General features: G+C 36.5%; 2 protein-coding genes across 2 annotated transcripts; both read left to right on the top strand.

Moving 5' to 3' along the window:
• The first annotated feature begins 1,521 nt into the window (after positions 1-1,521).
• LOC140921345 (tubulin polyglutamylase TTLL7-like) lies at positions 1,522-15,857 on the top strand. The gene is made up of 26 exons (XM_073371341.1): positions 1,522-2,029; positions 2,500-2,557; positions 2,970-3,033; positions 3,240-3,307; positions 4,011-4,073; positions 4,527-4,622; positions 4,876-4,948; positions 5,255-5,350; positions 7,321-7,368; positions 7,645-7,736; positions 7,824-7,896; positions 8,001-8,159; positions 9,299-9,393; positions 9,910-10,003; positions 10,329-10,376; positions 10,568-10,630; positions 10,911-11,004; positions 11,631-11,683; positions 11,889-11,987; positions 12,128-12,343; positions 12,513-12,647; positions 12,951-13,031; positions 13,243-13,403; positions 13,494-13,542; positions 13,910-14,052; positions 14,326-15,857. The coding sequence occupies exons 1-26, from the start codon at positions 1,705-1,707 to the stop codon at positions 14,420-14,422; spliced, it is 2,643 nt and encodes an 880-aa protein (XP_073227442.1). The 5' UTR covers positions 1,522-1,704; the 3' UTR covers positions 14,423-15,857.
• Positions 15,858-21,976: 6,119 nt separating this feature from the next.
• LOC140921280 (uncharacterized) lies at positions 21,977-23,919 on the top strand. The gene has a single exon (XM_073371268.1). It carries the CDS (start codon positions 22,237-22,239, stop codon positions 23,104-23,106), a length of 870 nt encoding a protein of 289 aa, XP_073227369.1. The 5' UTR covers positions 21,977-22,236; the 3' UTR covers positions 23,107-23,919.
• The last annotated feature ends 3,580 nt before the right edge of the window (positions 23,920-27,499 follow it).

Genomic DNA, 27,499 nt, shown 5'->3' with positions numbered 1-27,499 from the left:
AATGAAAATAATAATAGGAAGCTGTTTCGCGTCACCGTACCAAGAAAGTGAAATTTGTTACCTATTTATTGCGTTTATCAGGCGGCCAAAATTAGCACAAAAAAAGCAATTTCAGTAGGTTCAGTTAAATCTCGTACTATTATTTGTTTTGCTTGTCCTTTGGAAAGTGATATTAAAACCGTGAGGATTCAAGTTTGCTGAACAACTTAGAGGGTCAAAAGACTGCTGTGGCAATATAACCACACACATAAGTGGAAACCCGGCCTTTTGGGGCTGGCCTGATTCTGTGTTGCTGGCTGATGCTGTTGACGATGTTTCGACAATGTAATTCTTTTGGAGTGTTTATTTAAGGAAACTTTTCCATGGGATCCTGAAAGGAAGATTAATTTCACTTTTTGAAAACAACATCAGCGCCAAACTTTTTTAACAGTTGTCATACAATTAAGAAAATTCACGCAATAGTTGTGTGCGACTGAAGGTGTAAAGTAGCGCTACACAAAGACTGAGCCGGATTGGAAAATCTCACGAAGGCTGAGTGGCTTGATCGGATTCCATGAGTTTTTCTTTTGGTCAGTTGTTGTTGTTTTGTATTGTTTGTTGTTTTTCAAAAACAAGCAATCAAACAAATAAAAAACAATAATACTATTGGTTTCGAATAATAGTTGTTGAAACAAGAAAATGATTCAGAGAATACGGATGAAAATTCAAGAACATTCAGCTTGTACAAAAACGAAAAGCCCAGAGGTCGAAAGTTTTCAACAGTGCACTGCTTTAGAAACTGAAAGATAATTTACTTGCATTTTCCAGCTTCAGTTTATGCTGGCTACTTATTTGAATCATGAGGACCAAGTATTGATAGGAGCTATGGGCTCCTGGTATTGAGCAGTGGCAGCGTTGTCCTTCACGTATCAAAAGCGCGAGCCAAGTGGGACCGAGAAAACAACTGAAACTGAAACTGTTTATTCAAATAAACATGACAACTTTCTTCAACTTTCTTCACCTTTTTTTAATATACACAAGGAAGCTCCTTGTGTATAATCATTTTCCTGTATATTATTCTACCTAGTATTTATAATTGTAGTTAATTATTAACCACTTTTGTGAATTTCAAATTCAAATTTTAAGAGTTGTTAAAAGATATTTTATTGGCCTATAATAAATCAGCCCTTTGCCGTAGTGCCAGCCCTGCATTGATGTGCAAATGGCGAATGACACTCAGAGCATAAAAACAACTGAAGAAAGTCCTGTTGGATGATGAGGTGGAAACTAAACAATTGGAAAGATCTTAGGGGAAGGGCAACAACTTAACGAATTCCCTTGGGATGAAGTTCTTGTGGATGGGGCTCCCGTCCATTGTAATATTGGAGAAAGAAGAATTTTTATTTGAGCACAATAGTTTTTATTAGAAGAAACAAACAAACAAAAAAAACAAACCAAAAGACAGATGTCTTAGCAGTGATGAAACTGTCAATCCTTCTTTTGTTTTTCGTTTGCGTTACAATTGGAATCAATTGTTGCTATGGTAACATATGTCACGCCGCAGTTCGATCCTACATTCTAATCTACAAACGCGATCTTTTCCACCAATGCCTTAGGGATTGATTTTCCGGAGACAAATCGGTACTTCATGCTACGATGTACTCATGAGGAAGAAAGGGACATATCAACTGTATTTCTGGAAGGGAAAGCAGTTTATCCTTTGCCATGGAGACTCCACTGTCGCCTCGAGTGCCTTCGATTACAAATCGCGATCGCACTGAATACTCGCCCATTGTGGCAAAAGAAGACTTCAGTTTGATAGGGGGACCAGGCACTGGCAATGGTTTTCTTGATAACCAAGGAAAAGAGAATGAATGCGCAGGATCTGTCGACGAAGACTTCGAAGAGGATGAACAACAAGTCCGAAGTCGAAAAGCTCAAACAATCAACAACGTTCATGGCAAACGTACAGGAAATAATTCAAATAAAAAGAAATCTCTCCGTAAACGCCGTGTAACAGCCAATCTGTCTGCGACAAAATACGATATTGGTGAGGGAACACTTTGCTGTTGAGAAGCAAACTAGATTTTATCATGAATTGAATGCTTGGGCGCCAGATTGCTGCGATTACCAAGGAGAATCGATTACCAAAATAACGGTTCATTTACCGCGCGTAACGAAGGTTTACGTTTGATAAGATTTGAAGTGAATGTTTTTAAATTGATTCTTATCTCTAAAGTATTGGTTTGATTTGTTATTGGTGATGATGATGATGATGATTATTATCATCATCATCATCATCATCATCATCATTATTATTTTAAAGCCAAGGATGTACAGAGATAAAAATGAAAGTATGATCAGTGCAGGCATCCAAAGTCATTACAAACTGTCAAGTATGTACATGTATGTCAGGTGTTGTGACAATGGGAGAGATATCAGAAGAGTCAATTTACCCCCAGAAATTCTCTTTCTTACTGGTATCAGGGCAATCTTCCTAAAATTTTTTTTTTTTTGCAGTGCACAAAGTGTGCCTTCAAAGTGGAATGTACATCACAAGAGATGATGACTTTAACTGGTATGGTTAAGACCAATTTTTTTTATCACACTAAATAAAAAAAGGGTGATTATGATGACTGACTGGCAATTTAACCATCATACCCTTTTAATCTGTGGGGAAGGGATGTTGCAGGTTGCAGAAATTTAAGCCACATAAATTATATAACTTTACACACTTTGATGAAACTTACATTACTTTTGTACAGTATGGGGAATATTGTCTTTTAACACATGCCAGAATTTATTGAATTTGAATTAGTCAAGACACAGTAAATACCACTAAGTTCATGTACTCTTTTGGATTTTAATTTGCCCCAAAGAGTGAATAAATAATAACTATGGCTGTTATATAGCTCTATGTTTTTAAACTTTGAAATAAGTGTGACTTCTGCAAATATTGTCATTGCAACAAAAAATTTGTTCTTTTGCAGTTTTCTGATATGGAGTGACTCAGCTGTTCCAGTAGAGAGAATAAGTGAACTAAAATCCTTTCAGGTACAGAATGTGAACAATGTACTGATCTAGTGTCAACTATTGCAACTAAAGATTATACTATTTGGTATCGTCAGTAGAATTGAGTATCATTACTATTATAGAAACAATGTTTTAGTCTATGTTGCAATCCATTTTCAATGATTTTCAACTCTAAAAAGTTGCAAAATTGAATAATTATGGTCTATTTTTTATTTTTCTACTTGAAGAAAATTAACCATTTTCCAAGTATGGGAGAGATATGTAGAAAAGACAATCTTGCCCGAAATATGGCCAAGTAAGTGACTTCTGCACTGTATGTTGAATAATAAGTGGGGCAAAGGAAATAGGGAATAAATTTAGTTGAAAAAATTTTAACCTTAACTTAATTTTGACTTGCAACTATTAATAATAATCAACAATAAATAAGATAAATCCAAAACACCCAGCTATAAGCTGAGACCATTCGTTACATGACTGTTAGCTATACTGTAAAGCTTAATAATTTTGAAAAAAAAGTGATCTTCTCTAGGAAAACATGCAATTGTTGTTGTTTGGGTTTTTCGCTGCTATCAATCTTTCCTCATGTCTTCTTCGCATTATGCTTGAAATGATAACTTAAAATGCCTTTCAAGTCTTTGAATCAAAACAAACTACATCAGTTTACGTTGCATTTGTCCATGCTTAGTAACCTGTTCCAATGCACTGAAAAGTTTTTTTTAAAAAAACACTCTTGGCTATAAGCCGAGATCCCTCTTGGGCTCAAATTTCACTAAACTTTAGCTTTATTTTGTGTAAAAATCGCTCGGCTTATAGCGGAATAAATACAGTAACTTCTTACACTGTATAATACCACAAAGTAAGGTGACTGGCTCTAGGAAAATTCAGGGGTAGATCGCTTTTCTTCATATTGTCTGGAAGAATATATTCACTGTAAGGACCTTTAAATGGATCTTTAAATATAGCGTTTAAAACATTTCAAATGACTTGTGTTTTTTAAGAATGCAGAGAGCACACCCTGAAGAGTACAACTTTGTGCCACAAACGTGGGTTCTGCCAGCAGAGTATCCTTTGAAAATAATTTAAAAATTATTTAGTAAGTGTTATGACAATAATTTTATAGTAAAGTTTTGTTAGTTAATATATATGAACAAAAATTGTATAAAATGCGCATATGTAAAACCCCTATTTTAAAAAGATGTGAAATCACATTCTCTAAAGTTAAAGACTGTGACATTAAACTTTTTGTATAACTTACATGATAAAATCTGAAAAATTGAAATCAAACAAACAAAATTAAGCTTTATTACAAGTGCACATTTGCCTGATGGTCCTTTATTAATGTGTTATTTCACATGAATTTTAATAAGTATTACTAAATAGAATAGAATGTACAAACTATTTATGTGTCAATTTGTTGTTTCTGACAAACAATCATGCAGTGCCTGCAATAACTGTCCCCTCAGGTTTGAATATTGATAAGCAATACACCTTAATGAGGTTGCCCATTATATCAGATATGCTGCATTCCAAGGTTACTGTCGCGAACTGAAAAAAAGAAAGAAACAAAAAACATTCATTGTTAAGCCAGCTAATGGTGCCATGGGAAATGGGTAAGTGTGATAATAATTATTTATTATCAAATATATATGTAGAATGCACAGTTATCACATTTTACAATACATGTGTAATCCATCCCATGCAGTAACCCCACAACTATTTAACTGCCAGCTCTCTAGTGACTGCAACATCCTTAATTTGTAAGAAGTCATAATAATTATTCATAATTTAATTTTTTTCTCACCATCTACTACTAGTACTGACATACTTGACTTTCTTTTAATTCTATATTTCTTACAATTTCAGAATTTCTTTAATAAAAATTGGAGACAGAATTCCCTCACATGAGCAGATAGTCATTCAAGAATATATTGAAAAGGTAAAGAAAAACAGTTTATGCATTATCTATAATACTAATTAACTTTACAGCTCATTCAGTTAGTCGTCCTTATTAAATTAAAATTCTAAGGAGCCAGACGGCCAAAATTTGGTTTATTGATTATTTTTTATTACATTGTGATAACAAACATTATTTTATTACCTGTTGTACAAGTTGTAATAAAAGGCGATGTAGCCTAACAGGAAGGGTGACTCAAGTAATAGATTATTATATAAAATTGCTGGTAGTGATGTCTTAAAGATTTCAAGTTAAACTTATTGCAATAATTATTGATATATTTTCTAGCCATTTCTCCTTGAGGGATTCAAGTTTGACCTTAGAGTCTATGTTTTAGTGACTTCTTGTGACCCACTAAGAATCTTTCTTTATCATGATGGACTTGTAAGTACATTAATATAAATAAGGTGTAGTTCAAACGTTGATCTTTTTATGCACCAAGCCTTTAATCCTTTCAATTAAGTAAATGAAAAGATCGACGTTTGACATATCTAATTTTGGTGGAACCCAAGAATTAAGATCGAGTGGCCCACATGGGAATTTTGCATGTAGAGTGACATTGTTTCAAACATTGACCGAACTTCTAATGTGCCAAACCTAATTCACAAATTACTAGAATTTTCACTTGTAAGCATTTTAGACCCATGAACATGGTTAAAATGAATTGAGCCCAATTAACTGATTAAGTTCAACATCTGAATCAAACATTAAACTTATATCATTTGGGTCAACCTAAATAGGTAATAAATTCAGTACATGAGAAGATCAATGTTTAAACTGGCCCTAATTCTTGTACTGTATCATTATATATACATGTAACAGCTTTTTGTCAATCAGTTATTATCTACAGTGGATATGAATTTTTAAATTTTTTAGAAGAATCAGTTATCTGTACAGTTAGCTCTCTCTAAAATGAGGGGGACATGGGGGTTTACGGTATTGCGGTATTGGGCTTTTTTTCATGCGGTATTTCGGTAATTTTCATTTTAAAGTACGGTATTGCGGTATCATCTAGTTCTGCGGTATGCGGTTTTTCCATCATTTTGGTTGACGGTATTCGGTGAAATAAGATTGTTCACGGTATTACGGTACCGTTTATTTGCGCTTTCATTTCGATACAATACGCAAAACAAAACACAGTAGGACATAAAGGTCAATAAAAGTTAAAATTCAGAAGTCTTGAGACATAACAGTAAATGATTACACCATTTGTGGGTCATTTTGTGACAGTTAACGGTCGATAATATACAATGTGATTGTTGCTGCATCCAATGATAATGAGTCATCTCAAGTCACCTTACCAGGCTTTTCGATCTGTGTACTTGAGCCGGTGGTAATTCGAGGTCTTACACGTTTTCTCACAATGGCTGAGATCGCTGAGGTTGAAGGCGGCGTGGTTACGTTATCATTGACTGTGTGGCAGTTTCTTGGAAGAGGGCGAAGGAGGCTAACATTATCGCAACAAGAAAATTATAGATGTCGGGTTTCGAGAATTAAAATTTGGTAAGTTTGCCTCTTACCGGCGCGGCGTGTGAGACAGTCGAGACAGAATTTTCGAGGCGCAGGAATTTTTTTTCGTTATCAAAATCCTTGTATGAATTTTTTTTCATTTAATTTTCTCTTGCGCGAATATTTTTTTTTTGTACTTCGCCCCCCCCCCCCCCCCCCATAAGTTTTCTAATGGTCAGTCACTTATCAAAACTCGCACTAGACGTGCGTGGAATGGGTTTGGGTTGGTTTGTTTTTCGCGCTTTCAAGAGTTATTTTTATTGGAGTTAATTAGCTGTTGGGTCCACCTACCAAAAGGTTGAACGAATGTAGTTTACTTTTCCGTGAAAATTTGCGAAAATTTTGCTAACTACCAAAATATTTAAAAAAAACATGCACATCTGGTGCATAAATGCCTGAGATAAGTAAACGTACTAGATGGAAGCAACTATAAGTATGCGGAAACGATTATAAATATGATTAAAATATGCGGTATCGGTATTTGGACAATTTTCGACGCGGTATTTCGGTATTTGCCATTTTTTCTTACGGTATTACGGTATTGGGTACCCCCCAATGTCCCCCTCTAAAATGGACACCTTCAGAACTGGCACCCAGTGTCCGTCTCAGAGAGGTGTCGGCCATCTCATATACAGATTGAGTCAAATAAATAGAGTAAAGAAAGACTGAGGACCAACTCTAGCTGTCCTCTTACAGGGTGCATGTCCTTTAATTAAGAGGGAGCCGACTGTATACTTTTTTTATCTACTTTGATTCTAACATACAGTGTAAGGTATATAGAACAGCGGAAGTTAGTGGTACTTTTGCAGAACAAATTGCAAGCTGCAGTTTACTTTGTTTTTAAGGTTCGCATGGGAACAGAAGTGTATGAACCTCCCTCAGATGAAAATCTGGTAAGATATAACTTACAGTACATACATATGTGACATGCAACTTTGTATAATATAAATTGCTTTACTTTAATTCTCAATCTTCAGAATATGCATTGAACACAGTGGAAATTGATCTATATTTAGATTTGTTGGCTTTGATAGGTTTTTGATAATTTAGTGTATTGTTCTTCAGTCCATTAATGATAAATCTGCTTTATTAAGTCATTAGATACCCATCAAAAAATGAAGTGGTACAACAGTCATCTGTATAAGGGTTTTTTGTTTGTTCCTTTTCAGGATAAGCTGTTCATGCATCTTACAAACTATTCAATTAACAAGCACAACGAAAATTTTGATCGGCATGACAGCAATGATAGTGGAAGTAAACGGTGAGAATTTTTTAGATTTATATGCATCATTTGAAAAGATTCTACTGTCTGGAAGCTTAACTCGCTTAATTTGTTGAATTTTTTTAGGTCCTTAAAGTTTTTAAATGAGTGGTTACAATCAATGGATTATGATGTGAACTTTCTATGGCAAAGCATAACTGTAAGTACATGTATTTCAAAGGTTATTTGTGTTTTTAAAGTAGTTTTCAACACTGACCCGTAGGTGGCGAAACTGAGAATCCTTTTTTTTTGTTTTGTATGTAGGATGTGCTTGTGAAGACGCTGATAGTTGCTCAACCCCATATTCTCCACTCATACCGAATGTGTAGGCCAGGAAGCCCGCCGGCCAGTGAAAGCGTCTGTTTTGAAATCCTTGGATTTGATATTTTATTGGATAGAAAACTAAGGCCTTGGCTCTTAGAAGTAAGTCATTAACTTCTTCAAATCGTTTACAATTTAACATTGCGAAGTGTTGGCTGATAAACGCGTCACACCCCTTGTCAACGTTCGTTTGTACGGGGACGATGAAGAGCAAAAGGGCCTTTGGGTTGACTTTTCATTTTTTTTAGCCAATGTAGTTTTTAGTTTCCCTTTTTTATCAACATTAAACTACGTTAAACAAAAGACTTATTAATGAGATACCTGTATTTCCTTCCTGTTAACTTAAAAGATTGCGCTTACTTTATACAGTACGTACACTTGCTTTTAGTAATGCGCGTTCATCCAGGCTAATTAGAGAAAAAGCTGGGGCACTCGACTCTGAGCTTCAAATTCATTTGCTGAAAACGCGAAATTTATTTGGAATACTTACGTTGAAATGGTTCTTTTTTTCCTTCTGGTCGTTATTTTTTCGTTTAGGCATATGCGCAGCGACGACTTTTACCTCCTCGGTCTCCTCCGCAGGCTAGTCTGGCTTTAGTCTGGCTTTAGTCTGGCATCCCTGTGGTTTGAAACGGGAAGAGAGGAAACTGGGATGAAAAGGAGGGAGACTGGAGTGGAGTAGTGCTTGCAGTGCGTTTGTAGTGCGTAGGATCCTTGCGGAGTTTTTCCACGTGCGGAGGGGGCTTGACTTTAGGTAGCAGCATCTGTTTTCGAAAAGGAAGTTTTGGCGCTTCACACACTCGTCTAATACAAAGTGCAGTGCGAGCTTTTCAAGGTCTTCTAAAATCTTGGGTTTGTGCATGGTCAGTTTACTACCCTTTTAGTAGTAAGCAGCAAGGATGGCACATAAGGAACAAGGCGGCAGTGACGACAGCGTGACAAATTGAGCACCGGAACTCGCGTTCAGTCCTTTCTGCGCGTCTTCCCGTCCTCAACTAACGTTCCCGTTCTGTTGCTAAATCACTCTAGTTTGTTTGTGTGCGCGGCCTTCTGTGTACGTGGTCTTGAGTTTGATCCCCGGTAACATTACATCCTTGTTTCAACTTCTCTCCTTTCTGTGTAGCTTTGACTAGCTTTAAAAGCACTTAAAACAGAGCATTGGTGGAGAGAGAGGGTAAAATGAGCGCACTGTCGACCCCCAAAAGTGTTAAAAATACTGTAATGTCTTTTATGTTCTGTAGGTCAATCGTTCACCCAGCTTTGGCACTGACACCAAACTGGACAGTGAAATTAAAGGAGGAGTCTTATTTGACACATTTAGCTTATTAAATATAAGGTACGAAGTGATACTTAGGAAAATCAGTAAGCAACAAAAACAACAACAATACTACTACTACTACTACTACTACTACTACTACCACTACCACTACCACTACCACTACCACTACCACTACCACTACCACTACCACTACCACTACCACTACCACTACCACTGCCACTGCCACTGCCACTGCCACTGCCACTACCACTACCACTACCACTACCACTACCACTACCACTACCACTACCACTACCACTACCACTACCACTGCCATTGCCACTGCCACTGCCATTGCTACTGCCACTACCACTACTCATAATAATAGTAATAATAATTTGATTAATCTAGACCAATTTATGAAGTTTTTCATTTGCCAAGGGGATTTTCAATTTTTGGTATATCAGTTGCTTATTGTGGAGTTTTCTTTACTTACGTCCTGGTTTTCACGTCAGCTTCCGGTAAATTACGATAGACGATTTACCCGAGATTTTTTTAGGATAATTATGTGAAATGTCCTTTTGTTGATAACAGGGCAAGCGACAAAAGACGCGGTATGGCGGCTGAGAAGGCGGAAGCCCAAAAGAGATTACTAATGCAACCGAAGAGGAGCGAGTACTCTATGTCGGTAAGTGATTATCAGGACGATTAATTGTGTCATATATGATTTTAGACGATGATGACGGCACCCTGTATAAGCAGTGTGAATAAAATAGCGACTGTGAACTGGCGCCATAACTTGGCAGTTTGAAAAATTATGAGTAGGACGGACACGCCTCTTTTGAGCACGTCGTCGTGATATGAGAGAACATCATTGGTGCACGATAATACTCCTCCTAACTCTTATGAAAGTGGATGTAAGTGAGATTTTAAAACGCAAGTAGCCCTAATATTGTAGCCATAAGAGTGTCAAGACATGAATTGATATCAATCATCACGTGATTTTCCCTTAGGAACTGGAGAAGAAAAAACTGATTTTGAACAAAAGGCGAACTGAACTGGTAAGTGTCATCAAGAAGGGAGGCAGCGACGGAAAGGTAGAGCCGATTAAGAAACGTGAGAAAATAATCCAAATGTATTATTTTGTAGTTTCTGTTTTCTAACCGTATATTAGAACAGAAGGGCTGGTTGACTTGAGATAACTATGTATCGATGCTAAAAAATGTTTATAGATCGTGTTGTCTCTTTGCAGAAAGATCGACTTACTCATCTGAGAAGAGAGGCTGCGAGAGAAGAGTTTGAGAACATGAACATGGTAAGTAAAAACAAGACAACTGACAAGATACTATTAATAATTTGTCACCCAAAGAGGGATCAGCATTGTTGGATAGCTCAATCCTTCTCATTACTAGTGTCTGTCTGATCAAGAGGACAGTTCATCCTCGGTAGCCGAGACATCCAATTTGAATTTTCTGACATGACCACCATAACTGTTCCAAGACAACTTCACGTTTCTTTCAGTTACCCAATCTTTCCTCGAAGTTGGGTAAGGACTGGGGAGTAATACTGCGTTTTTATATATTTTGGTTCTGCAGGGGAATTTTCGAAGAATATATCCCCCAGACGATCAAACAAGAAAGGAGAAGTGTAGTGGACTTTTAGCTGATGCATTTAAGCTTTTTTTATCCGGTGAGACGTGACACAGTTTATATATTGTAATCATCATCATCATCATCATCAACATCATCATCATCATCATCTCTATCATCATCATCATCATCATCACCCCTAATCCTGACCCTAACCCTCCCTTTTTCCCGTCACCGCCCCCTTTTCTCGGATCATACACTCATATTTTCTTGTGCCTTCCACTTACGCGTCTTCCCTACTAACTAAGAGCCTGGAACAGGCTACGTCATCATCATCATCATCATTGATAATTTTGCCTTGTATTTTTGTTCTTGGAATCCATTTCTGGCCAGTCTAAACCACATACTATTATTTTTGTCTTTGATGTCGTCCGTTTACTAATGGGTGCGTTTTCCAAGTGAAGCTAAAGCACTGTGCATTTGCTTCCGTTCTCTAGTAAGACCCGTCGAGACACTTTAATTTCGTTTTGGTTTCTCACACATTTAGCCCTCCAACATTCCATTTTGACTTGCTTTACAATGAATGGTGATGAGCATCCTTTGTCAGGGTTGTATTTTGTGATATGCAAAACTTATTTCCTCTTATCTGATCTTGGATCCAAATAAATGGGTTGGAAAAATACATTGTACATTAATACTTTTGTTCATTTGATAAATATCCTTTAGGAAGAGCGACATCTCTCCAAAAGGAAGGTAATCAACCATTCAGTACACTCAGGGTAGGTATTAAACTAACCGTGTCTAGTCAATTCTTGTGTTAATGTATTTCCTTCGGTAAACCTGCTGTGGACTAGCCGGCCACCAAAGAGAATGACAACAATTCTGTCTGACGAGAGGTAGTTACTCTTTTCTATAACGAACCACGGTCCAGCAATGCCTGAAGTATGCGTCAGAAATATAATTCGTTCTGTCTATTTCTTGCAGGAAGAAGAAATTCTCGATTTATTGGAACAATGCGAGGCTGACGAAATCATAACGTTCGACTCGAAAAATGGAAACCGTCCAATGAGCAAAGGACCGAAGGTATATCAAATATTTCTTCTTATATTATCGCTATCCTATGATACTTTCTATGACACTTGTAACGTAATTTTCGTATTTCTTTTCTCATGTGTGGCGATACCGTTTAAACTAATAACTTGTTGTTTTGCTCTTTTTTTCAGCCTTTGTCATCCATGCCAAGTGCAAAATCCGCACAAAGTAAAACAGATGCCTCTTCGTCTTCCTCTAATTCTTCAAACCCATCAAACACGGTGCCATTACGGCCTGCATCTGCTCAAAGGACACCAACCAATCATAGCTTCATATTATCCCGCTCTTCTACGCAGAGAATAGTGACGTCAACGTCCTCTCCGCCAATGAAATTTAACCCTGTTGTAGTGAGTTGGTTTTATTATAGTTTGTTTTTGTTTTTTTTAACTCTTCAGTAGTACAAAGTGGTTCTGTCAGTTTTTGTACTACATACAAAATGAATCTTTGACCATGCTAAAAAGGAGAGACCATCTGCACCGTTGCCAACTCTAACCTCTCTATTTTTTTCTCCCAAAGGACTCTGTTTTTCTTGATGCCGCTGTTCGGGAGAGAGAAGAAGAGCTTAGTAGGCGAACATTGCAGGCTTTGCTTGACATGAGAATAAAATTTCCCGGCAAAACAGATGAAGAAGCTGAAATCATATTGGAGAGTGTAAGTACGAAACAGACCTTTTAGCAGACTGAGCAATTTCGCTGCTGCATGCGCTTAACTAACCTAAAGTTCCAACCTATTTGCTGCACTAATAAGAACACTGAGGGCCATTCTTTTTATTGTCACAAGGTATGCTCAGTGAGCTATTTAAAGTCAGACACCTTTTTAAAAAGTGGCCAGTTGCTTGCAAACCTGAATGTTACGGTACATGTTTGTAATTCAGCTATGTACAAGGCATACCGGCTGCAAGGGCTAATTAATCTCTCGTATAGGGTCACTTTGCTGTATTGTTCCTATTTACAGATTCAGGATAACTGGAAAATTCATAAGCCACGAGTTGCATCTTATTGGCTTGTCAAACTTGACTCGATAAAACGTAGAAAGGTAAGAGGAGATACTGGACTGTTTAACAAACATCTTACTGACACGTGACTCCTAAAAGGGCGCAAGTCTATTTTTGCACTCTTGTTTATTCAAGTTTAAAAAGCGATCTTTCCTTGTAGCCATGGGCCCTGATCTTTGAAACAACCTGGTAAATAATGCATGATTTGCTATTGCGTATGACTGAATATTCAACTGACGTTTCTTTTCGCAGGTTGTTGATATTGTTCGCACAAACGTTCGTGCCATATTACAGCGCGTATGGCGGGCGTCTGAAGTTGACAACTTGCGCCTGTGTCGCGTATTTTCGAGGGTTTTTAACAGATTATTGTGGAGCCATGGACAGGGATTGTGGAACTGCTTCTCAAGTCTCGGGTAGGTCATTCAAGCATCGCAAGTTGGTTAATAACAACTTTGCTTCACTTATGTTGACTTGGCCTCAATTATTTCGCCGTTGTTTTTTAGAAATTCATGGGAGACAATATTCAGTAAGAGCACGGAAGTGATATCACTAGTAAGTACTGTTTTGAAGATTTGACATTTATGTTGATACATTTATCTGCGCTGCACAAGTCTCTGTTAGGACGACGTCCTAGGCTGTCATGAAATGTGGTACTTTTGGTTCTATGAACTGTTGCAGCAAACTTTCCCCAAGGTCGACGCCCATGTAGAGCACACTCACTCCTAGGACGATCAACAACGGCTGGCTGATTTCAATCAAATCTCAATCTTTTGTCAAATGTAGCCAGACTCTGTATTGAGAAGTAAAAATGCAGAAGTGACGGCGTTATTTTTTGGAACAAATGACTTTTTAATTCACCGCCACAGAAGTCTGAACGCTAGTTCAGTGACGCTGGCCTTTATTTGTTTGTTGTTTACAGACTGAGATGAGCTGCTGTCGTCGGATTGTTCAGTTGTGTCGCGACTGTTTGCTGATTGTGTATCAGTTTGCTGCTGATGCTAAAGCTGCGGGCGCTGGTTCTGTTTTGTATCAAACAGCAACACCTCACGATGGTGACACGAGGTACAGTATAACTGAGCAAAACGGCCACGGAGGACGTTCTAATATGCAGATGGGTTTTCTACTCCCCATAATATTTTTAACTACTTTTTTTTAGAAAAGAAAAGAACTACGCGTTTGTAATGGAATCTTTCCTTATAGCTAGGAGTATAATATAGCATGCTTGGTTACTGCCGATTGATCATTAACTTTCCAGCTACACCTTCTCTTGGTATCTGAACTGATAAATAAAGACATTTTGGACGTTTTTCTAAGGCTATTTGTCTTATTTCATAGACACACCGACATTGTTCGAAGAACTCCAGACCTTACATCACAGCAAACTCTAACAGCAAGAATGTCAAAGTACTGCAGACCCGCCCAGTTAACATAACGACACGTAAGAACGGGGGACCGATGAGCTTTCAGAAAGTTCTCAAGAGGCAAACGTTGAGCACTAAAGGGTGTTACTTAAAAAAGCTTATTGTTGGATAAAGTACAAACCAGAGTTCTCGTGGCCGAATGGTGCAGGCGCTGCTATCATAAAGCATTATTTTGCACGAAATGATAGTAGCTTTTAGCGAACATTTTGAGTTATTTATTTGAAAGTTATATTTATAGTAAGCAAAAGTATATCATTTTCCAGGACAATTAACTCGCAAACCCTTCTTCTTAAACAGTACGGGTAAAAATCTTCCATAAACTTGTGCAATACGTACATCCATACATCTGGAAACTAAAGAAGATATCATGCGGGTATTGAATTGCTGAAGGGTACTAGAAGCTATATCGAACATCCAGCACTTATCATCTATTTCAGTGTACGCAAAATTGACATCCATTTTTAGTAAGTAAGAACCTGCATTTTTCCAAGTTGACCTTAACAGGTTCTTAAATGAATGGTTATTTGCACAAATTTAAGCTATTTAGGTTCTTGAATAGTTTCCGAATTTCTGAAGAAAAAAAACTAACTTGTATTTGATTTACAACATTGGCATTTACATTGCATTTGGAGTGTTAACGCACCTTTGTCTCCAAAGATGATCCGGAATGTTGACTTATCTTATTTGTCTAAGTCTACAGAATTGTAAGAATCTTTTTTAAATTTTAGGCTAAAAAGGTTCTTGTATATAGGGGGTCTAACTGGGAAATTTTAGCCTAACAAGCTTTTAAAAACCAGGTTCTTTCTCGCGGGTCTTCACTGTATTTGTCCCGGTACACAATACTCGGCTTGATTATTTGAGTATAATAAGAGGCTTTATTGGACTGAGTTACACAAAGAGATATATTACTAAAATATCTGATCATATACATTTATTGTCCATGTCAATAGGAGATTGTAATTACAGTATTTGTTGTTTAAAAAATATCAGAATTATTACATGAAAGTATGTTATGTTATTGTGGTCTCTATTATTCAATGATAATGTGTTATGTGTAGTTCAGTAACCATACCATTTCAGATACATCTGAGCATCGGTTAGAATGCGTTTACTATCTTAAAATATTTCAGGAATGTTTTATATTCACGGTGTGAAGATCAATCAGAACAAAGATCATGACAAGCCACAAAACCACAAACTGTATAGTTAAAGGTATTTTTAAGAATTGCTTGAGAACCTGAAAAGGCTAACAAGGAGAAAAAGTGAAGTTAAAAATAAAATAAATTGAAATTGCAACTATGAAATGTTATTTTCCTATTAGTTTATGTCTGATGCGTATGTCAAGGCGGAGCTTTGTTGCTCAGCTGTCTGATCAATACTATTCGAAATACTACATGTTGAAGACCATTTTTAAGGTAACAGTTCATAAAAAGAAATACGGAATTACCTTCATATTTGGTTTTCTTGTGTATTTAATTTCCCCGTCCTCTTAGCTCGAGATCACTGCAGAAGCCAGGTGCCTCCACTGTGGAAAGTTTGGAAATCCCCTCTTCAGTCCCAGTATTATACGTCATCGTATGAAGTGTGGAACTGGGACAAAGAAACCAAGAAAGGCGGCTGTTAAGCAGTTAGGTTGCTTCACAAGAAAATCTGTTGATCAAAGGTAAACAACAACAAAACTTAAGGTAAGCTATTTCCCAATTATTGAATAATTGAGAGAATTCTGCCGTTTTAAATGGAAAATGGCATTGGTTTCTACATAGACAGGCAACAAAAAGCTGTTAAAGCAGTACGATACAGCGGTGGCTTATATTAAGTTAGGTCATTTCCCCTTTTTAACCTGACATCATTTAGACGCGTGCACCCTTTTAGTATTGATAGGTCACCATAAGAGACGGGCGGAGCAACATACACCTGCACGTGACGTCACGCTCTAACGAAGCTCGACATAAAGCAAAAGGGCTCAACCGACTTGACATTTCGAAGTCTTGTGATCCTGTCATAATTTAAAAAGTTTCTCTTGGAAGTTTATGAAGAAAGATCACATCACCGTGTTTTTCGTTGTAAAAAAAATCTTGTTTCGCAGACGGAAGCGATTAATCTAAACATATATCCTACGACCGCTCATGTGCGTAATTTCAATAAATTAAATAAAACCATCAATGGGGGCTGATATTTGGATGAGAGTTAGACATATTTCACTCAAGGGCCGATATCTGAATGCAATAAGAGAGGTGTCTTATATTCATAGCCTTTAGCTACTACTTTATAGCTGTAGAATTTTAACAAAGGACAGTTGCATGTGCAAAACATGTGTTTTAACAGACAGTTTATGTATTAATAAAGATATTCCGCATGAAACAAGTTAGGCAATTTTGAAATTGGATTAAGGTTACACCATCATATAACAATCACGATAATGAATCAAAGCCGATTCTGCTCGTTTATCGGATAAACCTTTTTCACTTTCATGAAATGACATATGTGCATTGGTTTGTGGCGAAAAGAGTAATTAAATCGAGTACTAAGACATTAATTTGCCGATTACGCGGTGTTGCAGGGCTATCATCGTATCGCCTATAATATCAATTATTCGCCTTAACAAGTAATTTACTGCTTAAGGGAATTATTCATCAGGCAGCCAGCCCTGGTTTTGTGGTCATGTTCTGATACCAACTAAGCGAGAATAGCCACAATACGTGCTTTCTGGCGTCAAAAGTTAACGCGATCGAATAAAGCTACTTTGTATTTTTCTTTATCACTTTTTCGTTTCTTCTGCTCATGATAAAATTAAGAGCAAAATTTTTTAAAGGTCTGCCGAAATCTTTGTTTTGATTCTCGAACGTTTTGGTTCTAGTTTCGCCTATACTAGCATGTTCTTCTAAATCTGTTTATCTATCCTATTCTGTACTATTCTGCTACAAGCACTCGTTTCCCAGTAGAATGATACTGTTGTGGCTTACTTGCAACACTATTTACTTTTCCGAAGCGATCCGGTCTTTAAAAATTGTTCCTATGTGTGCATACGTAAAGTACAGCTGGGCCCAGTTGTTCGAAAGGTGCCGGATAACGCGATTTACTGGATAAATCTCTATTCACTGGATAGCGCAATTCAGTCCCTAATACTTATCCCCTTGATAGCCGGATTTATCCAGTGGATAGCGCAATTGGTTTCCCTAATACTTGTCCACTGCATGGATAGCGATTTATCCGGTGGATAGTGCTATCAAACGTTTGAACAACTGGAGCCTGAAATTTCAAATGTCGAAGACGTCATTTGATTTTTCCTATTCCCAACCTTGCAAAGGTAGCAGCAATTCGACATCTGCATTCAGGAGCAGTAATTTTTCAGTCACTCAGAAAAAAAAAAAACAAACTAAAAAGTACCGATGATCGGTCCCTGAATGTGAGTGAGAGGTTTTTAACTAGCTTCAATGCGTCAGTTTTCTTAAATTTCTCTCATAAAGAAAAAAAGTAGATGAAACTAGGTTCTTTTTTCTTTCCCATTATTTAAAGCCTAACAAACACTGGCTGACTGTCGATATACTTTGCTGTATATTTGAAAGGAAATTGTCAATGATACGCTCATTGTTGTTCAAGAGTGAAAAAATATCCATAATGATTCTTTTCAAGAATTGATTGAAAACTAGTATTTCCCCGGTCGAGGAGCGCTTTGTCAATACTCGGTACTGAATGCATGCTAGCTGACTTAGTACTATAGGTCTGTTTACTGGTTACGAAAGAACATTGCTTTTCTATAAGGATACACGACTGAAAAAGTGACCTACCTTAACTCTTCGAAAGTGTAAATGAAACGCTAAATTTGAACTACTCTGCTAGTCCGCAGACTAACCTCAGCTACAACGTACTCTTCCTTGATACGCAGTTGATGGTGTTGTAGAAGGCCGTTTTATTTTTAGAGGAGGTGGATGAAAAACTAAAGTGAACACATCCGAAGAAGGCCGCCTGCTGAGTAATGCTTGTTGCGTTGCGATTTTAGCTTTTGAATCACTGGATCAAATGGTAAAACCACAATGTTGGCTGTGGCACTGTCTCAGACCACTAGATGTAGAAGTTTATATTATTGTTTGATTCTGTGGATGGATTTTGCTTCCTTCAGTACTGTTTATCGCATTGTACAGGGCCTCTGTTCATTTTAAAGTTTGTAAGCCGTTCATGTCCAGCTGAATAAAGACCTAGAACACAATACCGCACTATTCTGTGGTTTAGTTTGCGATGTTGCACAATTGTTTCAACCTTTGAGTATTTGGATGAATCCGAGTGAAAAGTAGTATTTTAATTCAGACTGGTTCGTTTTCCAAAATATATAACATTAAGTAAGAAAAGAATTGAATTCAGTTTTTGAAAGCTTTTTGGTATCTGGGAATGTCTGTTACCTTACACAGTACATAAGTAAAAGATACTATATGCTTGAGATACCGATTAACAACAAAAAATGTTTCATTACACGTGCCTGAATTTCAATTAACAAATTTTTATTATTTGTTTGAAGCATTTCGTCAAGTTAGAAACCCCATTTAGAGCCTTGAATGATCCTAATTGTTTTGACAGGTGAAGAGTGAGACATAACTCCACCCATTGTGAACAAAACATTTATTTCACTATCTGGTTTAATTACGTAAGTACAAGTATACATGAAAAACACAGAAAGCGATATTACCAAGTAAGATAAACCTCAGGCCATGCGTACCTTTCCTCCAGAAATTTTGCGTTTTCCGCCAATTTTAGGAGTCTTAAGTATTCCTCAGTACAGGATTCGTTTAACGTGACGAATTTTGATCAGAATGTCTATTGAAGCATTGTCTTATTTATTTGATCTTTTTATTACGTGAGTTTTGTCTTTTATCGTCGCAACGATAATCGATTATTTCGTTTAGGAAAAAAAATGAAAGAAAGGTCTGCGCATCAATCCTTTCTCTCTTGCCCAGTTATGTCATTTCGCAAATCGTCTTCTACTGTCTATAATATAATTTCCTGTGGGAGCAACCAAAAAATAATGAAATTCACCTCAAAAGCTCGCGGAACACAACAGGGAGTGATGAATTGTTAAAGCTTTTTATTCAACTTGATAACTTTTAATGAACGGACAAGAGTGGAAATGAAATAAACTACAATTAGCATACTCAAGATCTGACAGGTGTTACAGTTTTTTTGTCGCACGAATCATCAACAAAACTCTAACAAAATTAGAAACCTTTGAGAGGATAATTTCATCACTACTTAGATTAATTTTACTCGAATTAGCTTTCTTTAAAAAGACTACATTATTCTTTCTATATCAAAGTCTCATTGGTTCCAAGTGAAGAAGTAAATGTAAAAGAGCTTTTACTGCGTTTTATTCCCTCATAAACATATACCAGAGAAAGTTCCGGATTTATCTCTGTTTTTGATCAATATAAATATTCCTCATCGATTCCCACATAGTCGGGTTTTGTTTGATTATTGTTTGTATATTTCGGAAAATATGAAAGGAAATTAAACCCTAAAAAACGTATGGTCTTTACAATCATTTAGTTTGAGAAATTAATAATTGTGAAGTGAAGTAGCAAACAAAACTGTTGAGGTTGTCACTAAATTGTTGACCCATTGCATGGATTGTCTTTCACACTTCTCAAATTTTAAAAGCCAGCTTCGTTCGCGACAAAAAGAGTTAATTAAATTTCAAATTGATTCTCGGTGAAGTTAGAACAGTGAGTCTTAATTTTCATTTAGTGTAATCAAACGCAAATACTGGCACTTACTTGATTTATTTGTTTAAATTATACCCTTCACGTTTGCGAAAGTTTTAGAGGCCAAAACAACAGCTATTGGGAACAAAAAACAATATATTAAAATTACTCACTTTAATTTGATTTTGTTATTCCCTACTTGCTTACAATTTGCGTCGAATGATACATCTAACTTAGACATACCCTAAACATTAAAATTTATTAGATAAAATTGCTTTCAACTTAATCAGAATATGCTGCTTGTTCTTAAAATTTGGGCAAAAGAAAAGGTCCGAGTTTGTCAAAACTCTAAAACGGCAGTATATTTAAGAGGTCATTGTAAAAAAACTTTCTTGGACTCGCGTGGCACTAAAGAAGTGTATACAGACGTAAATGCTATCCTAACACGTCCGCTTAAAGACGCTTGAAGTTTCCGACAATTGTAACCCAGAAATTCAAATAAAACGACATAATTTTGTCTTCCCTACTGTGGCTAAAATAGAAGAGCGTTTCATCAAAGACATGGAGGTAATTTTTTACGACAGCTTAGGGTTTATAAACGCATGCAAGAGATTTCTGTCGACAGGATAATTCGGATGCACTGCCGGGCGAAACCTTTTAAAATATCACCTTTCATGTTTTTACAGTGTATATAGCTTCCAAGTTAAAACAATCGCTTGGTCAGACATATATCTTTATGTAATAAAAATAACTGAAACGAAACTAAATAATACTTAGCAAGCCTCGAATGGGGAAAAAAGAAATATTGCTAAATTTGAATGAAAAACTCTCGGTGTGTAGATTACCAGTAAAAAGTTGTTTTTCAGTGCTCTCGACTTTTGCATTAACAGGGTTTCCTTCTATAAATAGTTATTTTTGGCGAATTAGAAAAAAAGATGGTCCCTCAAGGAAAAGAAAACACAAAACCATGTAATAATTCCAGAGATATTTTAATCGATATCTTTGTGGGGTGAAAAAGAAACGGCACACTTCCGCGGCGTGTTTTGGGTTATCACGTTTTATGTTTGCAAACGGTTAAGTTAAGCCCTCAAAACGATCTCAACTCAGATAGGCTGCGCATACCAGGATTATCATCTTTTTTTCTTTTCAAAGATTTTTGCGTGTGGAAAACTCCTTGTTTCATAGACCTCTTCTGAGGTTTTCAAACAGCCTGTTTTCTACGTCTTCTTTTCGCGTGGCTTTTTGGGGTTTCTTATTTTACTGCTCAAGCTAATTTGGCCGAGAGGAGTCTCTGTGTTTATTTACCCTGGCAAGACATAATAATACATCTTATCTCAGAAGTATATTGTAAACAAAAGTGCTCTTAGCAAAATGAAAATCAAACAAGAATTGATAGCGCTGTTTAACGTATGGTTACAACATCTATCCTATTAATTGTGCTATTGAAATTGTCTTCACGATTTTCCTCCCAATTTCCGCTCATCTCTCTATGACGTTAGGGCTTTTAACTTGACTTTCAATAGCCTTATCTGATATTGCTAAGTAAATGACTCGCGACATCTGTGAATAATTTGAAATAGATTTGGACTGACTCGCCTTATAAAATTTGTTTGCGCTAATTTGACACCAAGGGTAAAATTCTTCATAACGTTGGTGTGGATAGCAATGCACGAGAATACCCAAAAACATGACTTTAAATTCCGTGATTTTGATACAAATAACCAGTGTTGTCTCGGAATCAATTGCTTAAAACCACTGATAAACGGTGGCGTTTCTTCCTGTTTAAGTTTACCGACCAAAGAGAAAGTTTTTATACTGACTAATTACAAAGAACACCACCTTAATGAGGTAATTATTACATAGGATGTAGCAGAATAAACCTTTTTGATGCTAATGTGTGAATAAATCGCCGGTAGCCTCAGGGAGAGCGGTTGTTATAAGTGGTTACTGACTGTCCAGGTGGGTGGCCCCTGTATACTTTGACTTATTCAAACAACCTTTGCCGACTGAAAACACATCATTCCTTCGTCACCTTTCGTAGAGTAAACCCACTTGGTGTCAGGAGAATTTTCGGTGCAGCATATCATATCGTCAGGATTCCGTGCCAAGTTTAGAAGGTTCGTACTCGTGCCTCGATGGCTTTTCTTTTACAAGAAAATGTTTACAAACACGATAGTGAAAAAACTGTAGAGATTGAACGCTTTGAAGAAACAAGTGGCGAAGAGGAAGATGTTCTCGTAGAAAAACAGCAGGATGAAGAAGATGCAAAACAAGATGAAAGTGGAACCCAACAGAATCAAGCGATTGAAAACAAAAGGCATTCCTCAATGTCAAAGCCGCCTTATTCCTACATCGCCCTCATAACAATGGCGATATTGCAGTCACCACAGAGAAAACTCACTCTCAGTGAGATTTGTGACTTCATCAAACGTCGTTTTCCGTATTACCGTGAGAAGTTTCCATCTTGGCAGAACTCGATCAGACATAACCTCTCGCTCAACGATTGCTTCATGAAGATGCCTCGAGAACCGGGGAATCCAGGTAAAGGAAATTATTGGACACTAGATCCCGCCAGCGAGGGTATGTTTGACAACGGCAGTTTTCTGAGACGAAGAAAGAGATTCAAGCGCCCTCGGCCTCCGGAGGGAACTGTGAGTGCCTTTGGTTTTCCATACTATTGGAACTGCATGGATTCATCAGGATGGAGACCACCACTGTATACCCATTTCCCTATTCCCAGTTATTTGTCTTGTTTGCCGCCACCTTTGCCCAGACCAAGTGAACCTGTTCGAGAGAGAGAAAGGCCCGTTAAGTTTTCTATTGCGAGTATCATCGGCTCGGACCGTGACGAGGAATGTTCACCACCGCCCAGCAAAAGAAGTCCTCCTTTGCCGCCATGTTGCTCTTCCGTGCGCTCGCCCTACAATAGCACTGCTGTAAGACCGTGTATTGTTTCCTCGAGTTCTTATTGTGCGTACTGTAGTCAACTGGCTGCTAAACGGTAGCAGTTAACAGAGGACACTGAGCGGAAAGTATGTGCTATGGTATTTGTACAGAGACGTTTCTTCCATTGGCGGTGTTACGACCAAATTTTGAATAGAATTCTTCAAAAAATTAGAATTAATTTTTAAAGTAATTTTAGTCATATAAAAAAATTCTGATCCCTCACTGAAATGTAGTATATCTGCTGTATGTGTACGTGTGTATATGTGCATGGTCTTACCTACTAGTCTAGCAGGGGACGTTTACGTGGTTATGTTAGTCTTTGTGTAACTTAGTTACTCAAAGGGTGAATTCTAAGCACTTATGTATATGCTAGGATCCTTTACAATATTCACTTTATTAAAAATTTCCGATTTTGTCTAATAGTCTAATAGGAAGGCAACTGAAAGAGTATTCACTGATAATAGGGAAAAAAGTGGTTAAGTAATAAACGTGCGGGTATAAGAGACCTAATATTACCAAAGCAGATTTGTTGTTCTGTAATAGTTGCTAGAAAAATATTGAAACTCTGTTTAACGAATTGTTAGATTCTTTCTCATTTGAGTTTCCTCGTCTAGTAGCTATCGTATACTTTTTACTGGTAAAGAACATTCAATATACACGGTATTAATCTGAACTGTCTGTATGCAGCCAAAATTTAGTGAGTTATGTAAATAGTAATGGGTTGATTGCCAAACAATATGGTCAGAAAAATCTCTCAATAAGCCAGGGTTCTTGAAAATAAATTGCAATATGAACCGGAGGAAGTTGTCCTTTATTCTCAGTACCGAAGAAATTATTTTCCACCACGAAGCATTTCACAAGCCCCAACTAATAAGCTTCTTAAATTATTTCAGTGTATTTGTTATTTTTCCTCTGTGGGCAAGTGTTTGTAATAAAAATGTATCTTTATAATGCGACCAAAACCTGCCGGCACTACAGATGTTTTCCAAACCTTAAGTTTAGCCATTTATCGTTTGACGAAGATGAAAAGTAAACAAAAAAAGACTCATTAAGCAATCAGCGTTATCTGTCAGCTTTACGCGAGTAACCAATTCTTGTTGCAATTGCTCAAAAGCTTCCGAAAAAAAAATTGAAAGTTCGCAAAGAGACAATTACACACTTATTTACTCATCAATGCGCATCACGTTCGATACACCCGATATTTGTTAAGGATAAATGTTAAGGATATTAACAAAAGAGGATATTCAAAATTAGTAATTACGGTTTGGGTTGCGAAAAACAAAACAAACTTCTTTAGCAATGAACCAAGCCGACTTGAGTGGGACGTTTATTTCTGTTTAAATGGCTTTAACTTTCATACAACGTTTCTCAATTCAGGAAGTCTGAATGGCCCGCCACACATTTACTGTATTCCACAAAGCCATCAGCTGTACACCTAAATACAATGCGTAAGCGAAGCGAATATAAAAGACAGACTGTACATAAAAGATGGCTCTCTTCTACTTTACGCACCGGCACCCGAACACATCTCGAAAAATGAAGAGTCAACGCGCTTGCAGGCGGCCATTTTCCTGTGGATGAAATCCCAGTTGCATTGCGTAAATAAATGATTCATGTACGTATGGTTAAAGTATTTATTTAAAGATACTTTTCCATCATTTTCTTGTCTTTATTCCTATTACTATAGGCAGTAGAATTATTGAGAAGGGGAAATATAAGGATGATCTTTGCGTAATAGTTTGGAGATCAAGCAATTGCTTTATTGACTCCTGCCGAACATAGATATTTTATCCGGTTCCTTAGTTGGTTTAGTTGAAGAACCATACGGGCGTAATAAAGACTAATTTTTTCTATCGTTTTTTGTTCTTTCAAGAAGGCATTCGAACAAATGGTCTTGTATTACCCAATATTATTATTGCAGATCATGGAGTTTAATCGTCAAACCTCAGAATGTTTAGGTTTTAAGTGTTGCTTTTCAATGGGTGTTGTACATTTCGGTTACCAAAACTGCTTAATGCCTAAATATTACCAAAAGATTGCACAAACAATGCACATTAAGAATTCTACATATCACGTCTCATAGACAAAAGGTATTTTCCTTTTTCTTTTCTTCTTTATCTGAATGTTAACAATTGCAAAACTCGTAACATGCACTGTCATTGCATTGTAAATCGACTGTTTCTGATTTCCATTTTGTTCAAGTGCAAAATTTACTATGACTAAGTTCCTGGAAACATTATAATTGATATAATAACTTAATATTTTTATTTCTTACAGCAAAGTTCACTGAGGTTGTAGTCCTTTGTTGTCAATTCTATACCACATACTGTTTGCTTTTTTTCCCTGTACTTAACGAATCAAACGCCAAACAAAATGACATATCCTTTTTTGCTACGAACCAATACATTTTTCTTATATGCGAGTTTGTGCTGGGTTGCATGATGCTTGCTGTTATCGCGTTTACGGCGTTTCTCTTACACTTGATGGTCGATAAATGCCAAACTGAAATCATGTTTTAAACAATTACTCACCTTTTATCACAGAATTACTTTTTAAAACTCAAATAACATTATATATCTCAAGTCCTTTTTGAAATAGACTTTTCTCTTATAGGCGTATACGTTTTATTTCGGAAAAAAAAACTACACAGAGAAAACAGTGTATCTCAGCCTAGTCCAGACCCCCAAGTTGGGACTAATTTATTTACTTTAAAAACTATCACTGTTAGCTGTTGTTTTGTAAAATGCAAAATGTAAATATTAGCGAAAGAACACAAGTGCTCTAAATGTAATTTCCCACGATAATAATAAATTTCTCAGTTTTCCTATAAAAACTTATAAGACTTTTAGACCGACTTTTTTCTTTCTGTGTTATATTATTTAGCAAAATTAAGGGAACGGATATATCCCCTCTATTTCTTAAATATCAACGAGCTTTTGGTTGAGTTAAAAACAGCCTTCTAAAAATTAAATATGCACCAAAACATTATTTAAAGGAAACGAAAAGAAATGATAAAATATTGATAATATCGCTTAACTTAAAACAATTAGGACAAAGGAGTTCTAGGGACTCCAACATCTGTTTATCTTTACTACACTTTTGTGTACTCAATAGCAGTTTTTCTGTTTGCATTTAGTTTATTTATTAATAAAAATTACTATCATATATTAAACTACAGTACATTTTCAAAAGCACTGAAATGTATCAGACTGCTCCATTCACATAGAACACCGCATGAAGTATTAATTACTCATTTATTCTGTTTTGTTTTAGAACCTATTTTCTTTCGCATTTTTAAGTTCACGAATGTTCATATTTTGAGCAGCCTTTAGCTTCCCAAGAACGATTATATTTTCCGATAGAGATGTTTTCTTGACGTCAAACAAAGAGTTAACTTATTTAAATCTGTAAACCTTTGCTTAAACTGTACACACAAAAATTTAAATGCAACCGTTTTCATAACACATTTAATGATTTTTGAATAAAATCACAAATTATTCTTGCTGTGTTTAAGTAAATATTTGATATTTATTTAAATGCATTAAGGACACCTGTAAATGACGAAATAAATTTCTAGCAGCAGCCTGCAAAGCTAAAAGACTTTTATTTGGATTACAATTGATTGAAACTTTAAAATTTATAGTTATTTTTACGAATACTCATTTAGCTTTCATTGTTATTGTTATTTCCTTTTACTGGCACCGTCATCAGAATCAGTATATACATGTGTTGCCTCATTTTAATTTAAGTATTTCTTTTGCACCCAGTATATTATAACTCGTTCTTGTCTGTACTCTTGAGTTGTTGCGTTATAGCGAGATTTTTAGCCTTAATTAAGTAAACTCTTCTTGAAAACTAATTCTCTCTGAGTAATTCCAGACTCGAATTTGATCTAGAACATACAATCATATCCCTGTCAGTTTTGTTTAGGCTGTCAAAACACTGCCTGGTTCGTAAATCAAACTGTCACCCTGATGTTGTGTTATTCAAACAGTGTATTAAGAAAACTGAAGGCAAAACGGCATGTCAGACTGCTATTGAAGATTTCAGTTTCAGTTAAAAGGAGGCCCATGGGGAGATTTCTTGAACTGAATGTTAGTTACACAAGAAAATTCTAATATTCAGGTTATTTATCAATAATTGCAGATAATTAATAACACAGAGCATTTAGAAAGGTCATTCTGTTCGGGAAATTGTACATTAATATTACCGAACCTTCAGTGATTCTATGAACACTTGGCTTCAATGCGTTTGTTCTCATTTGAACACTGCCGTCCAGAATATAGTATTTTTCCAGAGGGTTTGGTCATAACATTACTTGTTTTGTTCATTAAGACGTTTTTAATGAACACGATCACACACATTCAATATGCTGAAGGAAAAAGTTTTCTCATGGATTTCATGACTGTGAAATTAGTGTCGGTAAATTTTACTTCACACTTACTGTTTTTT

This window comes from Porites lutea, chromosome 12 (genome assembly GCF_958299795.1).
Source record: "Porites lutea chromosome 12, jaPorLute2.1, whole genome shotgun sequence".
NCBI lineage: Eukaryota > Metazoa > Cnidaria > Anthozoa > Scleractinia > Poritidae > Porites > Porites lutea.
The sequence above is the reverse complement of the archived record's forward strand: the minus strand, read 5'-3'. Positions and strand labels throughout refer to the sequence as shown.

Bases quoted from the DNA above. Each gene is read 5' to 3' on its own strand.
- LOC140921280 (XM_073371268.1), top strand. From the start codon at position 22,237: ATGGCTTTTCTTTTACAAGAAAATGTTTACAAACACGATAGTGAAAAA.
- LOC140921345 (XM_073371341.1), top strand. From the start codon at position 1,705: ATGGAGACTCCACTGTCGCCTCGAGTGCCTTCGATTACAAATCGCGAT. The intron at 4,949-5,254 runs GTAAAGAAAAAC...TATATTTTCTAG, and splicing joins TTCAAGAATATATTGAAAAG to CCATTTCTCCTTGAGGGATT. The intron at 11,005-11,630 runs GTGAGACGTGAC...AATATCCTTTAG, and splicing joins ATTTAAGCTTTTTTTATCCG to GAAGAGCGACATCTCTCCAA.